The 18,935-nt window shown below is 38.7% G+C and overlaps 1 protein-coding gene across 2 annotated transcripts in view; it reads right to left on the bottom strand.

Moving 5' to 3' along the window:
* The window catches only part of nfatc3a (nuclear factor of activated T cells 3a), a 65,617-nt gene that overhangs the window by 13,104 nt on the left and 33,578 nt on the right, over window positions 1–18,935 (bottom strand). For both annotated transcript variants that reach the window (XM_032560462.1, XM_032560463.1), the window contains exons 4-9: window positions 11,150–11,349; window positions 10,478–10,650; window positions 9,696–9,836; window positions 6,085–6,140; window positions 5,460–5,586; window positions 1,445–2,515 (exon numbers count right to left, since the gene is read on the bottom strand). In XM_032560462.1, coding sequence (XP_032416353.1) covers window positions 1,445–2,515; window positions 5,460–5,586; window positions 6,085–6,140; window positions 9,696–9,836; window positions 10,478–10,650; window positions 11,150–11,349 — 1,768 coding nt within the window. The remainder of the gene's footprint in view (window positions 1–1,444; window positions 2,516–5,459; window positions 5,587–6,084; window positions 6,141–9,695; window positions 9,837–10,477; window positions 10,651–11,149; window positions 11,350–18,935) is intronic.

Genomic DNA, 18,935 nt, shown 5'->3' with positions numbered 1-18,935 from the left:
TAAAGTTCATGACAGTGCAGTTCGTAAAACACTGGATTAACTCACTTTTTCTAGGGTTAATCTAGAAAAAGTGCAAGAACAATCAATAAAACCTCTAGATGCATATTCTAGATAGTGGTGCCAAGAATATTTGGGATTTTTCTACACCCACAGGAGCCCAATCACCTTCCATTCAATAATTTTACACAACGATAGTAACTGATTCACATGCCAACAAGTTGAAGCTTACACATAAAGAAAATGATATACTTATATTAAATTTGGACATGCAACATATCGTGTTAAAGAGGCAGTACCATGTGTACTACAGGCACATAGTGCCATTTTATAGAACAATCAAGTAACTATGTTAACTTCAATTGATATAAAATGCTGCAAATATCAATCATGAGTTAAAAGAAATTAGATTCTGCAATTTAATACCTTGAAACTGGACCTCTGTTTTTAAGAAGCTCTTGCTCTTTGCAACATTTTGCCTTCAGTACGTCATCACAACCAGGCCCGGCGGCATGGGCGGGCATTGGGGGGCATTGCCCGCCCACAGATTCAGCCGTGCCCCCTTTGGACTGGAAGCTGTTTGTTGTTTTTACCTTAAAGTGGCCAACTCTCTGTTATTCCTATATCGATTTGATACAATAAGGGCTTCTGCACTTCCCATATCTGTGTCCTCCGTCACTTTATTTTTCAGCAGTTAAAACTGTTTAATCCGTTGATAACACGTCGTACCGTTTTTCCGAGCCGCCTTTAAACACAACATGATCGCTGAGACGCTCGCGCTGGGTTTACACCTGTGCGGGAGCGACGGAGACCTGCTGTTGCTGTGCAGAGCTGCGCAGGTGTTTGTTAGAGTCATGGCAGAAAACCAGCAAAATGCAAAGAACTTGTTACAGTTTTCCTCCCAAACTAACCGACTAAGTTGAGTAATGCTGTTCCATACAGCTAATATTAGCTAAATATTGACTAGCTAATACCAATACAGCACCTTAAGCTTGTTAACAAGTACCCTGTAGGCTACTAATGTTGTTGATGACGTTCAACTACGTAGATTCATTTCCCACCCCCCACCCCCAAAATAAGTCGATGCCCGAGCATTTAACACTCCAGGTATGTTTCTGATGAAGGAATAACATAACATGATGTAAAGTTCAAAAAAAGTTTATTTTACATAACACTGCCCTTTTAAACTTGGTTGGTCAAATTACATTTTGTTATGGTGTTTGCATGTAAAGTGGCTCTGACGTCTAAAACTTAAAATTATCTAAATAAAGAGAAAATATTGACTGTCTTAAAATTTGTACCAATGCCTTAAGAGTTTGTGTGTGAATGTGGTGGATATAATGTAAAGCTGCCTTTATGTTTGAAATTTTAACAATAACTCAGTGTGTGAAGGTGTTTAATTTTGGCAGAGTAAAAACTTTTTTTTTTCAGAAACCATTTCTCTTACCGTCATCCAGAGTGATATCCTGTAGGCCGATGGAGCGGAAGGTGGGCTCCCTCTCCTCCGGTTCTTGCTTAATATTCAGCCTCTCCCCTTCAGAGGGAAATGGCCCCTGAGGACTTAGCGGATGAACCAGTGGCCCCACAGCTGCAGGGGACAGGCTGGTCATGACTGGACTCGTGGCCTGTGGAGACGGCTGTCCTGAATGCTGCTGCAGGGGCCCCAGAGGACTCCCAGCTGAAGTGGGGGAGGATGAAGGGGGAGACTGGTAGGGCAAAGGGTGGACTTGAGGAGAAGAAGGTCCAGAATGAGGAGAGGGGATCATCCGTTGTTGGGGGGCAGTGGACGGTGTGGGACAAGAAGCTGACCTTTGGCTTACTGGGTGGTATCCCAGACCTCTCTGCAGCTGCGAGGAGTGCTGCCCACTTAGGGGGTGGCCTCCCTGAGACGGAACCTGGCTAGGATTCGGAGAGCAGTGGAAGCCTCCGAGTGTGTGGAGGTGTGGGGATGAGGGGGACAGCATAGGCTGATGGTTCTGAGGGGATCCAACAATGGGGTTGGTGGGTGAGGATGAAAGGGCAGACGGTGAGGAGCAACTGGATGAGTAAACTATTCCCAGGCCTATTGGGTGTGACGCCGCAGTGGGGCTCTGCTGAAAGGGCATCCTCTCGTAGCTCTGAGAAGAAAGGCTGGGCTGGCCATTGAAGGACAGGTTGTGACTCGGACTGTGCTGCAAAGGCTGGTAGGTGGGCCGGGGAGGAGCGGGAGCAGAGCCTTGGTGGAACGTCATGTGGCAGTCTGCAGGGGGGTGGTGCAAACTGTGACCCTGGAGGTGAGGCAGGTGCTGGAAAGGCGGGGAGCTCAGGGAGGAACAGGGGCCCGGCAGAGGTAGCAGGCCAGGTCCGGAGCCCGTGGCCAGGCTGTGAAGAGAGCTGGACATAAGGTTGTCCGATGGGTGGCCCTGATCAGGAGAAGGCAGCTGAGGGTGCACCAGACTGGGAGCATGTGCCAAGGGCATGGAAATGGGAGGAACGGCAGTGAGGTCCAGCTCGTCTCTGTGTTCCTGTTTCACCATCACTAAAAGGGAGGGAAAAAAAGTTGCATTTACATCATTCATACCATACAGTGTATTTTTATTGGATTGTATGCATTCACTCTATCCATTCCTAGTTTATGTTTAAACAAAGGCAGTTTCTTCAGAACATGGGTGAGCTGGAGGACAATGTGAGAGGCTGTGGTGTCAAAAAGAGCAGGATGCACAACTTCAATGCGTGCATGGCTGTGTGGAGTGTTCAAAGTAGACTCTGAAGTCTTCAATATTATTTCACAGTCCTGTGCACAATATTACAAATTTTTGGTCAGGGAATAAGAAACAAAAACACTGACCAAAAAATCTGAACATATACAGTACAGTAAATGTGCAATTTATGTAAAAACATGAAAAAAGAATATTTATTATAGAACAAAACCAACAGAGAAGCAAACAAATGTACAAATAAGTCATTTCTTAAAGGAAGTGTCTGCATGTGCAAGACTTCAAGAGTATTACAGACACCCGCAAGTGAAATACTTTCAATGTTGTAAGAATAAAATAAGGAAATATGACCTATGAATCTTTCAAGTTCTTTGATTTTAGTCAACACGAAAGGGAGACTTTCATCCTCCACTGATTGCCTTACTCCAATTTTATTATAGAAAAACTCTGCAGTAAAACCTAAAAAAAGGACCTCAATGCAGTGAGGAGAGTCTCTGAAATATGTGACAGCAAAATAGGTCTCATTCCAGATTAAAACAGCCGGTGAAAGAACAGACTGACATTTTCATTGTAAATGGGGCATTCCTCTTTACTGTGACAGCTTAGAGCACTGCTATGCCAATCGGTAACCTATTTCCCAATCTGGTGCCTTGTGACCACAAGTTTTATTTTTATCCAGCTCTGAATCAGAAGAGAGCATATGTAGTCAGTCTGGTTGCCATCATGTGAAATGTGTGGGATGAGGAACTGAATGCCCCCCAGCCAAGATCACACTGAAACGAACAAATGAGTGCACTGACTGGGCCCTCTTCTCACCCTGACAGACCTTAGGAACCGAGGAAAACAAGAGGCGCAGTCAGGCTAAACACAATTTATTTAATCTGAAAACAGGGCTTGGGGATATTAGAATGCAAAAGAGCGATACTTTGAATTTAAGTATGGCTATTCATAGTTTAACTCAAAGCAACAATTAAAATCAAAACAAACACATAGGTTGTTTGCAAAAATATTAGATTTTTTCTTGGTCAATTTTCTTAAAAAATAGACATTATTTGCAACAGGCTCTTGGTAGTGGAACCCATGATGAAACATGAAACACCACTGATTGGCTGACTTTCTTTTTCTCTTTTTCTCCTGCCACAATAAAGCAGGCGGTGTCCGTGGTGACACCGGCGGTGTAAGCGACCCAGCTTGACTGACAGAGCAGCGTTAATCTACAATGTTCTGATTGGCTGCACTGATCTGTCAGCGGGGAAAACAGGAACTGCCTGTGACGAGTGGGCGTGCTTGCAAAAAGAAAGGCTGGGTGGGTGGATGGGCAAGGCCGCTTGTACACATACACCGAAACATGCACACACACAATACACACACTGTTGCGGTAAAAGTCAGGGTTTGGATGTGTTGCACAAAATGCTCACATGTCAATATAATCCGCCAACAGTGTTTTCAGTTTGACTGGTTATAACAGGAAAAAAAACAATAACAACATTAAAGAAAAGAACGAACTCGTTTGGCTTCAGTGAAATTATCAGTGATGCTCAATCACACATCAAAGTACCCAAAGCTGAGCCTACTTTGCAAAATGATCACAACAGACTTTCTGTGTGTAGTGGAGTATTCCTGGATAACAAAAACAAAATGCAGCGGTGCATGTGAAACAAAAACAAGATGCCACTGTGAGTGTCAGAAAATAAACAGTTGTCAGGTGTTAAACTTATTGTTAGTGGAGGGTTCCCATCTAAACCACAACAATACAGGTGCATCTTAATAAATTAAAAAATCATCAAAAAGAGAATTTAGTTCATTGAATTCAAAAAGCAAAACATTGATATTACATAGATTCGCTACACATGGAATGTCATGTTTGTTAATTTTGATTAATATGATCTAAATCTACTTTTTTGAAACTTAGAATATGACTTCATAAAAAAAGAAGAAAAAAGTATTTTTAAAACACACAAATGATACAATACATTATGGCATGCCCAATTATGGTGAAAACTGCTGAGTTGAGAGTTGTCCAACAGATGATCAAACACAAGTAGGGTAAATTCACAGCAGCCGTCAACCGGGACATTTTAGTGCAATTTGTGCTTCCTTCTGCTGACAGTGTTTATGCCGATGTGGATTTCCTTAACCAGCAGAATTTGGAACATCCACTGGATAAAATACCAATATCTGGCTCAATGACTGTGGAGGCTCTGGGCTTATTTGACCAGGAAACTCACAGCACATTTGGGTTATTGTCAAGACTAAGTAATGGCTCCCATTCTTGAACTCAGCCTTGCCACAAGCTGATTCCCTCTATGCCCCACTACACTGATGCAGTAATTTATGCAGAAGGAACCCCCATCTATTTTGGAAGAAGGCCCCCATATCTGTATTTTTTTTTTAAACTCTTTCTTCTTGGTATTTTGGATTTTTATCAACTCAATCATCAAAATCTACAGAAATAGATGCATAACATAAATCATTTTGTGTGCATGATCAGATAAACTAACTTTTTTAATTGAATTTTTTATTGAGTTATACTTGTATTTTAGTTGGCGATACAAAGCAAAAAGGAGGTTCACAAACCCATGTGGAGAAGTATGCAACATGGCAATGATGTTATCGCTGCTCTGAGTCACGCATTTTGAAATTAACCTGGAAGTTTCTGTACAGCCGGATACAGAACGCAAACACCTACAAACAGCTTGCTCATCATTTTCATAATCTTTCGAGATTCGAATTCATTTCAATCATGTCTACTTCCTCCAAACCAACCTGAAAGGTAGGTGAAGCGTTGTGATTGGCTCCTTTTCCGTTTTCCATTGCAGACATAAAACTGCACCTGTACAGCTGAAGTCACAGTCTTACTGTGGTATGGAGGGATTTCCACGACAATGCATGACTAAAAGAGATGTACAAAAAACACAACAAGTTGATGACTTATTTTTATAGTCATGAAACACGGTATACATCTCAACATACAGTACAGACCAAAAGTTTGGACACACTTTCTCATTGAATTCAATGAGAAAGTGTGTCCAAACTTTTGGTCTGTACTGTACATATATGGTACTGGGCTGTTCCACTAAAGTACTGACCCATACATTAAGATGCAGATTCTCAGTTAATGTAAAAAACAAAAAAATGCCATAAATTTTCTCTGGCACTTACATATAATACAAGTAATTAAACAATCTGTACAGTAAAAATGGAAAAACAAATCAAATCTACAAAGACATGTAGAAATTATGTTTGAATAAAAAGATAATTACTGTGTACATATGATCCCATTTTTTACCTTCCTTATTGAACAACTTATAATATTAATAGTAAAATCAGAAAAAACATCAGATTGAAGAAACCCAATGTACATTCATAGAAGTAAAGAAAAAATACTTACACCTTGGGTTTTCTCACGAATTATTTTTGCTTCAACTTCCCATTGTGGTCGTCCATCTAAAATAAACAACAAAACAGAAAAATTAAAAATCCTTCACCATACAGTCAAAATAAGTTAAATCACAGTTTTATTAACTTTAAACAGTTTCTTTGGAAAAAATATTCCGATTTGATTACAGACAATAGAAACAACTTCTAATTTTTTCTGTCTTTTACCGTGTAAGTGAGAGAAACTTTAATAGCTATTTAATACGAATCAAATGGCAAAAGAAATTCCACTGTTTGCTGTGCCTGTTTAACTTAATGTTGTCAGCAATGGAATATTTATAAAAAGTGCTTTAAAAACGCAAGGTTTCCTCTGAGGGACATTATTATTTGGAGAAACATCTGGGATGAAAACACTAACAGGATTCCTGTGTGAAATCCGTCATTGCAGCCTTGAGAGGAATAAAAAGTTCGACAGCAATAGGACGGATTGGTCTCTAAGCTGAAGTAAATAAACTTGCAGATGCTTCCCTTTTTTTCATGGTTGCACCATGCATATTCTGCACCTGCATGGCCTGTTCCACAAAACCAAAAGGATTCCCCCAAATACCACCGTGAGGCATCTGCAACATTTCTGCAGAGACGCCTAGTTTAAATGTAGATTAAACAATGCACACCCAAACTGCAAGCCTGTTGTATTTAAGCCATTAAGCTAGCTACAAGAACCACTAATTCCAAAATTTAAGCTGATGCTCTGATGTTACCTGAAAATTAAACCTGGATGTAGTGATCTCCTCACTTTAGGTAGTTCTAACCTCAAACACATCATTTCGTTTGAGAACTTATATCTTAATTTGTTGACAGTTTTTTTTTTTTTTTTCTTTCTGTGAGCAATGACCTTGACAGTTGACAGCAATGCATTATTACTCCACAGCTTGTTGACATTCAACAGGCAGCAGCAAGGGCCCCACATGTTCTGTCAGACAACAAGCACCAACAGGAGCCTCATACCACAGTAAAACAATGACCTGGATCGTCGAACCACCCTGTTCTTACAATTTCTCTGGGGAAAAGAATGTACTCCCCATTGTGCTAAAAATCCAAACAAATCTTAGAGAAAACATAGTTGTAAAATATATAATAGCAGAGGTTTTATAATGAGACAGGACCAGCACCCTTGCTGCATTAGTCACTCTTTAAGGTAGTCACCGTCAACCTTTAAAGTCAGACTCTTTGTAAACAGCCATCCTTGTAAAAGTCAAAGACCTATACCAATTATGAACTTACTTTAATTTCAGAGTTTCACAAAGTCAAGTAACTCGCATGGTAATCTTTTTCAAGACTAACATTTTAAGTAATGTTAAAATTAAATGAAATTCTTTCATCCACCCTAGAAAGAAGGATGAATGTTGGGGCAGTTTATATTTGGGCCCTCAAGCATTAAATCCTCATACTAATACCACATATCTTCCTTTCCCATGTGATTTATTCTTTTTCACTGTCTGATTACTTCTTTGAAAAACCTTAAACTAAATCATCTTTTTTCTAATCCCCCCAAACAACAATATTGAAGTATGAATTACAGATAGAAAAAAACTCAAGGGTTAAGATTGAAAAACCTGCTATGACTAGTAAATGGTTAAAGCATGTTTTACTTCAGATTCACTCAGCTATACAAGAAAGATCGCACTATACCACCTTTAGACAACTGGCAGTGAATCTGCCTAGTAAATATAGCATTCAATACTTGCGTCATTGTCATTGTCACCATTTGCCTCAGTCTTGACATTTATGTTAGCATCCATCATTGCTGGTGGATAGCCAGAGTCACATTCTGGCTCAAAAATATGCAAATCGCTGAATAACTTGCAAACAGAACACTCTTTATTGTGTGCTATTTGCTTTATTGCCCTCAATTTGCATTGTTCATCAGGAGAAAAAGTTAATCAGAGTAGATGAAACAGATTCAGAATCAGTCAAAGCCTGCTAATCCAGCATAAGCATTCATTTAAAAGCCAACAAATCACACAAAAACTCATTGATCCTTGTTGTCAACAATTATTTTTGCCATTTATTATGAGTTCTTATAACCTATTGTGACCGGGATGGTCACTATGTGGGGTTTTATTTGTGTGATTGTTTTAAAAACGTTGTAATTTTGTGAAATGCATTACAAAATCCTATACTATATCCAGTTGTTTTTCACTGTAGACGTACAATTGTTGACAAAAAAACCTCTAGCTATTTGCTTTACTAAAATCTAACTTGAGGGTTTATGTGCTGCATTTAAGAAGAAGTAATTAATGTCACTCCATCATCACTGGATTTTTTTTGTTAATGTGGTTTCATTGCATTATCAAAGCTGGTAGAGAAAAAAGTCTGTCAGTTTTGTTTTCTTTTCTTCTCTTACCAAAGGTAATCAGTGTCTTTCTGCAGAGAAGGTAATGAGCACAACCATTTGCACAGTGCTAATCAACATCACATTTCCATCCACTTTCACATTTTCCTGTCTCTTTCACAGTCCAATGAGTTCATGCAATATGGGGCCCAAGTTACTGCCAAACCAAGAAGCGCCGCTCAGAGGTTTCCACTCACTACTCTAGCCTGCCATGCTTCACTTGCTCCTCCTGAAAAGGGCCTGAATACATTCCTCAGGGCAGATCTTTTAAATAGACGATTTTAAAGTACAGCACTCGCTCACAAAGGCAACACCACTCAGCTTGTTGCCATGTGCAAACTTGAATCTGTTGCTTTGTCTCACAAAAGTACCTTGGGCAGGTAGGGACTGGTTAAACAAATGTCATCCATTTAAAATTTCCACCCAACTCTTCCACGTCCTTTTTTAAAGAAGAATGGGTAAAGAAAATATCTTTAAATACTACAAGGAATTTAAGCTAATCTTCAGCTTAGGGTATTTGTTAACAGATAAAATCAGCTTTTAAGGATAACAAATGACTAAAGTACCCATACAGGTGCTGTGTAAATGTCACTAACATTTAAAATAGAGTTGATATACATTTATAAATATTTCCTCTATAAACTAAGGAGAAAAACACAAATCTTACTGACCACATTTTAAACACTTTTGGAATTAATGAACCCTCCTTTGTATTTTTGTTCTAGGTAATCTAACAAACAACCAGATAAAAAAACCCCACATCAATAGTCAATTAACTGTAATAGGTAATAGCTCATTTCTGATCTGGTACATCCTGTTTTCTGTTTCCTCAAATGTCCTGACTGCTTAAGGAAAAAGGAGCGTCCACAAAAAATCCCATGCAGGCTTAGGGAAAAAACATGGGAACTCCACACAGAAGAGCCCCAGGCACACTGATTATTACAAACCACTGCACTATTTAAATTAAAATGTGACATCAAAGACACAATTTTATTCATCTGTTAAGCAAGTCACGAACTGTCAGACATGAAGAGCCAAAAACAAGTCAGGGGTAACGTTTCCATTAATACTTTTCAGTCTTAAAATACCAAACATTATCTAACGTACATTTTATTTAAGGCATTTAGTGAAGGTCAGTATGCACCTAATATTTCCTAACATAAAATTCAGCATGACCATCCATCTTGGAACTACACTGTATCCAAAGATATTGCACAGGCTCTTCTTACCAGGGCCTTTCTCCAGGAAGATAACCTTGGACTCTGGGAAGAAGTTGGAACCAGTGATCACCATCTCCTCACCCCCACTGACCAGACAGCTGGTGAGGCTGGACTTCTCAACCTGCGGCAGCTCCTGAGCTGAACGCTGGGCTGGGAGAGATCCAGAAAGTTGAACAATAGCTGATGAAATTTCACATTATAATTTCTATGTCGGTGAAAACAGATGTTTACATACACTGTGTTAAAAATGACAAATAACTGTTCTTTTTCACTGTCTGATATCAAATAAAACTCAATGTTTTCTATTTTAGTCTAGGGCAGAAAGGACTACTACAGTTATTTCTATTTGTTAAATGCCAGATCAGAGAGAAATAGAATATTTTAGAGATTACATACATTACCTCATTATTTAGTAAAATGTGCCTTTTAAACTGTATGACTCAGATCAAACATTATTGTTTTAAGGCGTGGTGTTCTGTATATTTCTGAATGTGAAGAAGGCAAAACAATGCTTCATTCTGGCATTTAGTAAATATTAATGGTTTAAGAAATCCTAGCTGACCTAAAAACAAGAAACCTTTAGTCTGACAATCAGTGGGAAAAATAGATTATTTTTATGGTGCCAGTAAGTATCTGCTTTTAACTTTAGTATCTTAATTAAATATGGATTGAATGAACATGACATTTAAGTTTCCATTGGCTAAAATGTCTCGTATTAGACATTCTAAATCAAGACAATTTCTAAATAAATATTGTTGTGTGTTTGAATATAACAGAAAGTGGACACTCACAGCACTCCACAGGAATAGAGGCAGCTTGCAGGGACAACACTTTCCCGTTGGGTTGAGGGATGTGCACTCGGAAAACCACGCGGACCCGTGTGTTTTTTCGTCCTATATCCGTCTCCCCCTTCCGCAGCTCGATGTCCGAGTTCCGCAGCTTCAGTATGCCAGCACAGTCAATACTGCAAGGAAAGGAGGGGGGGAAACAGTTGGCCCTGCACAGCACCATCAGGATGTTAAGCATCTCAGGCATATTTAGTTAGTTCTCGTAAAAGCCTTTGGGTGATAAAATAGCCCGCAAACCCAGTAGGAGATTGGCATCTAAAACTGCCTGCGAGGGTAATTTATTACAGTTATAAATAAGAAATCCTATACCATGAAAAATACTATGAATCACACTGTAAATGGAACCAGATCCTAGAAAAAGTATAATTATTTAGCTGTAACAGGTCATAGTTATATAAATAAAAATTATTTCTATGCTCCACAGGAAATCCTGTAAATTTCCTTGTGTAACCAACCCTTACGTTAGTGTAAATTAAGAAAATCTATAAAATATACTTTGGAAGACATTGCATACATTTATAACCAAATGGGTGTTTATTTTTCCTTGGTTAGCCCTTTCTCCAGGGAGGTAAGCCCATGTAGCCTTATAATGCAACTTTTACTTCCGACATGTACCTGGCTGACATGCCGTTTTCAGGAAGCAGAGGGATTTCAAGAACTTTGGTGCTGGAAAGCAGGATTTCTTGGCTGGCCGTTGCTACAGTCTTCCCGGTGATCCGATGCACCTGGTAAAAGGCATGTGGCCTCAAGTAGCGGTCGTCTGCGGTTCCTATAAACATCTGCAGATTCACAGGCTTGTCATTGTAGCCAGTGAGCTAAACGACAACAGACAGAGGTAGAGAAAGAAAATACACAGACGTGAGTCCTTGGACTTGACGTCACGAAAGATGTGAAAGAATACACATATGTTGTACATATCTCTACTTTAGGACAAAAGTTCTCAAACCTTTTATAGAAAGAACCCCCTTCCTAAATAACATATTTCCAAGGTACCAACACACTGCCACGATGTTTTAAAACTACAATAACATAGCTTCTAAAAAGAAATATGTCATGATATTTATTTAAACTGCCAATTTGAAGTAAAATCTTTACGTTGTAAAAATAAAAAGCAAGGAACCTTGAAGTTTGAATTCCACAAGGAAAGAAACTTGAACAATAGCTGATGAGTTTGTTGGAACTTTTTGAGTTCCAACAAACTCAAAAAACAGTATGTCCTTTGTGTATTTAAAACATAGGAATAGTTGCCACAACAAACAATTTGAGTGCATATCTGGTAGTTGGTATTTCATTAAAAATATTTTCACATACACAAATATTTATGGTCCATCTGTGCTAAATTAATACAATTTAGAATGTTACATTGTTATCACTTTGTATTGCTAATAGTAATTAATCTGGTCACTTAGTACAACAATAGAAAGCAAATCACACTGGTTTTCCAACTTGCACATAAAGTCGGAAAACCAGGATACTTTGAGAATGATGTCCCTATGTTGACTTCACAGCTAAACAAAAAGCAGCATGAGTAGCTCAGTCTGTATACTCGACTTCCCTTTCCTTTTGAGTATTGTGTTTGAGGCATGGGTGGCAGTGGCTATGGTGGTAGAACAAGTTGGCTGAAGATCCAGTCAAGTCTGTGTTCATGCAACTGTGGATTGGAGTGAGGCCACTGTGCTGTAGCCTCCTTCCTATGGAAACTGTGTTTGAAGCAAAGATTAATATGCTTGACTTTCTGTTCTGTTCTGGTTTATTAGCTCTACCTTATAGCTAATCTGCTTCTATCAGTTATCAAAATCAATAATTCCTACTCAAGGTGGTCAAAGTATTACTTGAGGTTCAAGAAACATGGCTTTAGGGAATCAAAAGCTATAATACTTGATGTGGTACTTTGCAATAGTAGCATCATGACAGCACGATACTTTTGAGCTATAACATTTCTAACAAGAAGGAATTTCTATTTCCACACAGAGAAGACCCTGGGAAAGGCGCAAAACTCACAGGAAGGACTGTGTGTCCCATCTGACTAGGGAACACCTTGGGACGTCTCTTACTCTCACGACCCAGTCTCAGATGAGCAGAAGACTCATCTGAGACTGGATGGATGTCTGAATGAATGGATGTCTGACTCTTTTAATGAGAAAGGGAACCTCTATAACATATAAAATAAGTTGTACTTCATCAAGTCATCTAATAGAAAAAAAACACGGTCCTCAATTCATTCTGTGAGGTCTGACTTAAAAGATTTTTTTTTCTTTGTATGGTACCAAAGATGCCAGTGAGAATGTCATCAAGATTTCCAATGGTTCACTTTAGCCAACATGGTTGGAAAATGAGCACCAAGCAGCAGTTTTCCTCTCTCAAGTTGTCCCCGACTGCAGCTGCTTTAGATGCTTTCCAGAGAATAAAATCTTTTATGGAGCAAAGTCGTTGCATGTTGGGTAAAAAACTAAAGGAAAATAGAAAGAAGAACAGGACCTTTCTTCTACAGAAGGACAGAACAAACACACAAGGCACACAATCCCACCACTGTTGTAATGTTGTACTTGGAAGACTCTGTGACAGCAGGATGGCATCCCCCCTCATTCACGCTCACACCGGATTGCTCTGAAGTGACCACACCCCCAGTCAGATGCTGGGTAGCTTATAGACACTAACAGAGAAGAAGAAGAAGGCCTTTCATTGCTATTTCACCACTTTTAACTGCCAAGCTTCAATCCCACCACAGCTGGCTGCTGGCGTTTTACTCCTGCCAGTTTGCGTCACACGCCCTGGTGTCAGTGTTGGGTGGAAAATGATCGATGCATGAAAGGACAGAAAGGTGGTGAGCTAGAAATAAGTCGTTTGGCGTTCCAAACCACAAACATAATTTCAACATTTAGTAGCTCGTGTTCCTTATTTGCTGCATTTTTCTGAACAGTTTCTAAAACAGTTTGACGTGCTAAAAAAGTAAATGTTTAAGCATGGGGGTGCCTATATCCTACTATAAAAAAACAATATGTTCAGAGCATACCGGTACTTAAAAATGGATTAACCTGCAAATCTTTTTATTAATGAGAAATATGTAAATAAACCGAAAGGAATAAATCATAGTAGAAATGCCAAACTTCACAAATTATTACATGAAACGTATAAACTATAATTTTATAATGGAATCTTAACTAAACCTGTTGAAGCAAAACATTGGCGCATTGAGGTATGCTGCCACTCCTTTATAACATACTCCAAATGAGTTTTAAAATAGCATAGTGTTCAATCGGCATGAATGACTAAGCAGAGTAGCAGATCTCCTTAATTTAGGGTGTGCTTCTATGTCAGACAAAGTAATAAATCCTAAGATCAACATACCAACCTAATTTGAAGCACACAGGTCATCAAAATGAAACATCTGGATTCAAAGAAATAACAAGTTGCAAGAATCAACAGCCCTTTGAGTTGTTGATTCCTGTTTTATAATCACATCTGCATATTGTTGGAGTGAGAACATAAAGTCCTGACTCGTGTTTGAATGTATGCATGTCTATACTACGTATCATGTGTTTTGGTGTGTATATGCATGGCTTTAAATGAAGACAAGTTTATTCACAATGTCATATCTGCTCCAGACAGGATTAAAAGAAAGCTGAGATCTGTTGAAGTGGACAGACAGATGTAAAAACAAAACTGTTACAGGGATATAAACAAGAGTTTATTGCATTGCATGTACTGAAGTGTGTTTTTGCTTTGTATTGTTTGCTAGCTTAGTTTGATTCTACATACCAAACATGCTTTATAACAAATGCTTCAAAGCAGAATAGCTGGTATTTGGTATTAAATAAAATCAATTCAGTTTTCAAAATTGAGTTTTCGATTGCTCTATAGATCCTACATTAGGGCAGCTTTACCCCTCCCCCACCTGTTCCTGTGCACCATTACTGGGGGGAAACCAAAAAAGAGGCAACCATCACTGCTTTTGGCTAATGTTGTAAAACAGCCGGCTGTAGGCTCACAGCCCAGGTAAATAACTTGACTAAGCAGCCATTTACCCGTCTGTGAAATGTAACAAATTAAATCTAATAGATATTACTATAACTCTTATAATCAAAGGTATAAGCAAACTTCAAAGGACATGTAAACAAGAATGTATTGAGCTCCAGAATTATCAAGTTAATGAAAGCTTTTCTACATGAATGCACAAAACACACATTCTTGAGTTATACCACATTCCTAAACCACACTTCCACCACATACTAAACATAGGGATGAGTGTAAAACACTTCAGGAGGGTGGTTGCTGCACTTTTAAACTTCTTCCCTCCTCTCAATTTGAAAGCTTTGAGAGTAAATCAGGCCTGATAGAAATCAGTTGTTATATTAAACCACAGTGACATTAATGGCAGTCACAAGACCCCGAGGCCCAAGTTCGCTGAGGCACGTAACTAACTTCTGACTTCCAGCATTTGATTGTGGAACGAGTTTAGGATAAACCCTTTCCCTTAAAATAAAACTGAAGGATATGGTTACAGACTCACCTTCTACTAAATAAAGACCCCACTTATTTTTGGCCTTCATCTGTTCCACTGAGGCAGTAATAAAGAGAGCAAGCTGAAGTTGAAAAACATGTCCCAACATTGCATACATTCATACACAGAGTTAACAACATTTTGACTTTTGATCAAAAAGACAAACATAAAAAATTAAAATTACTTCTAATTTCTCCAGGACTTTTTAGACTTACAACAGCATACAGCCATTGGGTGAAGATTAACAGTAAAACACCACCTGTTCACTGAACAATTTTCAGATTAACAGATATTTTGTCTTTCATTATCTGTGTTCGTCTCTTTCACAGTTTCTCTTCACTGTATCATTCTCCCAGTCTGTTTTTGTCATTGGTACTCTTCCTTCTACTTCTCCTTGTGTCACTCTCTCCTCTCTGTCCCTGTCCTACCCTCTCACCTTCCTCAGCCTCAGCCCTCTGTCGTAACATGACACTTTCTCACAGCGACCGCCTGACTCTACTAAGTTGTTTCCCTGTGTTGCTCCGCTGTTGCCATGGCGAGACTCCCCGTGTGTATGCAGCGGTGTGGGTGCGTTTGCGTGAGCAGCTACATAGACCCATGCTGGTGTAAACTACAGTCCTGACGCTTGTTTAGGAAAGTGGATGTAAAAATTAAAAATGTGGATTTAAACACACTACCTGTGTTTTATGGAAAGGCCTGCAATGTTTGGGAAACAGGGAGATGGTGTGTGTAACTGTCTGGTTAGTGTGTGTGCGCCACAGAAGTAAAAACAGGAGATACAGCGGTCAAGGTCACGCAAGGTCACATTTTATCTGGCAGTGGTTTCCCTGGTGTGGCACTGAGGCACCATGGGATCTATTGGCACACACACACGCAGACAGAAAGAGTCACACACCCCTGCTGTTTGCCCAGCACACCAGGGAGGGCAGTGAGAGCCAGGGGGCTGGTTGACTGTTTGTTTAAACAAGGTCAATACATGTGCACGCTCATGCGCATGCACAAACCGACACACGCAGCAGACACGTTTACTGTATACAGCATGAGGCCTGTATATGGCCCTGTTCTACTTCCAGGCTCAATTCCTTTTATTCCCATTTTGTCCTCCCTCACTTTCACTCACTCTTAAGCACACTACTCTTTCTCTTTCCCCCCTTCTCGGCAACGTTTTTTTTTGTGCAGTGTATTAAACCTGATTACAAAAACTAAGTAGCTAGCCTTTCATATGTTTACATCAAATACAACCCCGGGGCAAGGCAACAGTAGTCCCAGCCAGTCCATAAAGTGTAAACTGCATGGCTATGCGCTAGGCACGGGCTTGTGTGAAATTTTTATGCTTTGATGACCTTGTAAAAACAACATGATTTCACAAGATTACAGTATTTACCATAGCAGCTAAAACAAAGTGTAGAATGACTTAATTCAAGTGTGTTCAAAGTTTTTGCAAAGTCAGACAAAATAATCAAGCTGAATGTAGTTGTGGGCCCCAACAATTATAAACTCTCTCAACAATAAACAAAACACAATATATCCCTTGAGATTTGAAACATAAAAAGGGTTTCACAGTGGACACGATCAAAGGAAATGCATACAAAATCCTAAATGTTTTTGAGAGAATGGTTTTCTCTGGTTGAAATAAATTGTTGAGAAGTGGTCCTGAAAAGTAGATATTGTGATAAAACTAAAAGAACACAATGGTGTAAAGCTCCAGACTGGCTCCCTGAAAAATAAGCAAATTACCAGGTTATGTATCGAAATCAGCATAATAATATGTACTCAATATTATTATATCTGAAATGATAAATTTGTTATTTTTAGTAGAAAGAAGAATAATGTTTCAAATAAAACCAGGGTTAGGGTAAAGAAATTTGCATGTAAATACCACGATACTATGAAATTGTGGCAATTAATCCAAGGTTATTTCATGATAGTATCGCCAATATACATGTTTTTTCTCTATTATCTTTCCATAATTCACAGCTTTCCATTACATTTGTATGCTTTAGATTTACTGTCATGCTGTGTGCTGCATGTGTGAGTGCAACAGCATATTCATTGTCTGTCAGCTTGTTTCTGCAGCATCGGCCTGTCCCTATTTCTAGCCAAATTGGTAATACCAGAGGGGCTCCTTATATTTGTGTGGGTGCAGCAGCACACAAATAAGCTCTTTAAATATGCCCAAGGATACCTCAGCCTTCAGCCAGAGAGGCTTTGGACTTATATGTCTCCTAGCAACAGGTGTACCGATTAAGGTCTGCAGCTAGCCCCAGAGGAATGGTTAAAACAGCTATGCACACATGCAGCCAAATTTCAGTTTACAGTCATATTAAAAGGTTTAGGATAAAATTAACAAGCAATACAGGAGTATTTTTAGACATTTTTAGACATTAGAGATAACCTCAATTTCCCTATGGGATTAATAAAGTTTAACCTAACCTATAAAATTAATTGAAACACACATGTAAGTACTATTTTCTAAAACTATTTTCTTCCACACATTTTATAATGTTCTTAATTTATCAAACGGCTATTTTTTCTTATGGCAGCCAGAAGTTAAAATTAATTAAAAGTATATGTCAACAAATGTGTTTACCTTGTTGAGCGTTACGCTTTGGAAGATGGCAAAAAATACAAATGGGAGGAAGAAACCCATCCTTATTCCTAACCAGGTAAAAAGGCCAGTTATCAAAATTATTTATAATGTGTATGAACAGAATCCCGTATAATACCCAGCAGTGTCAATAACTGTTGTCAAAGTAATTACAAATTTACTGTCATTAAGAAAAAAAAAAAGATAGGAAAATCATAATCACCGTTTTAACACCATTTCACTATGTAGAGACTAACTACTCCAGACCACCTACGAGAAAACATGCAATAAAAACATAATTACTGGGAATCACAAAAGAGTACAGTTTTTATGTTTATGTATGATTTCTGCTTATGGCAACTCCTAAAGCATCCTTTAATCTTTCATAATCTTATGTTATTATATCAGCCACTCCTACCAGAACAATAATCTTAAGATTAGTAATCAAAAGCTGGTCAGAAACAAGGAGCTGTACTAACAAAAAGACACAGTTGATATCAAACTCCTGACTCACTGTAATGCCATGTTTTGTTATCCAAATGAGAGTGCCGAATTTGTGTGTCATGTAGTGCTGCAACAACACTAGGATTACAAACCTAATACCACCACTAAACAGCTTTTATAAATAAACATTGTTGGATATTCATTGACCTTAACCAAAATCATATTTGTTAGCAGCTAGATAATAGAAATAATAAACACTTTTCCATTAAAAAAATATAAATAATCAAATGTATAGATGAGTGGATGGATGGGGCAAGAAAACTAATTTAACTGGCTACACAATTTCAGCTTGCAATAATACATCTAGCATATTTTCAACATATAATTTAATAAACCTGTGATGGCACTGGAAACCCTGATGAATATCTACACAATAACTATGTCACTAAATCTTCTTATCGCTACATCCATACAACATTAAACTGCCTTGCATAGCATAGAAACAGATTATAAAGTATAGTTTTAAATATCTGGATGAGTCAATACAAGCTGTTGCAATACTGCATGATAAAAATAATACTTTGTTCATCAAACGTTATATCTAGCAAGGGATTGTGAGCCTTTGTTCTCAAACACAAGAAAAAAGATGTGGAAGCAGCTGACAACTCTGAAAAGAACATAAAAGAGATGTCAGAATCCTAAAACTGATTGAATACTTTTGCTCTGCAACCTAAACAGGCTACATTAGATTTCTGTAGACAAAGCAGTTCAGTAGTGTACTGGTATGGGCAACGGCCTGGTCAAAAAATGGAAGTCATCTCCAGGTCCAGATGGCAGCAATGACGTTATTTGGTGACATCACATCACTG

Source organism: Xiphophorus hellerii, chromosome 4 (genome assembly GCF_003331165.1).
Source record: "Xiphophorus hellerii strain 12219 chromosome 4, Xiphophorus_hellerii-4.1, whole genome shotgun sequence".
Classification (NCBI taxonomy): Eukaryota; Metazoa; Chordata; class Actinopteri; order Cyprinodontiformes; family Poeciliidae; genus Xiphophorus; species Xiphophorus hellerii.
The sequence above is the reverse complement of the archived record's forward strand: the minus strand, read 5'-3'. Positions and strand labels throughout refer to the sequence as shown.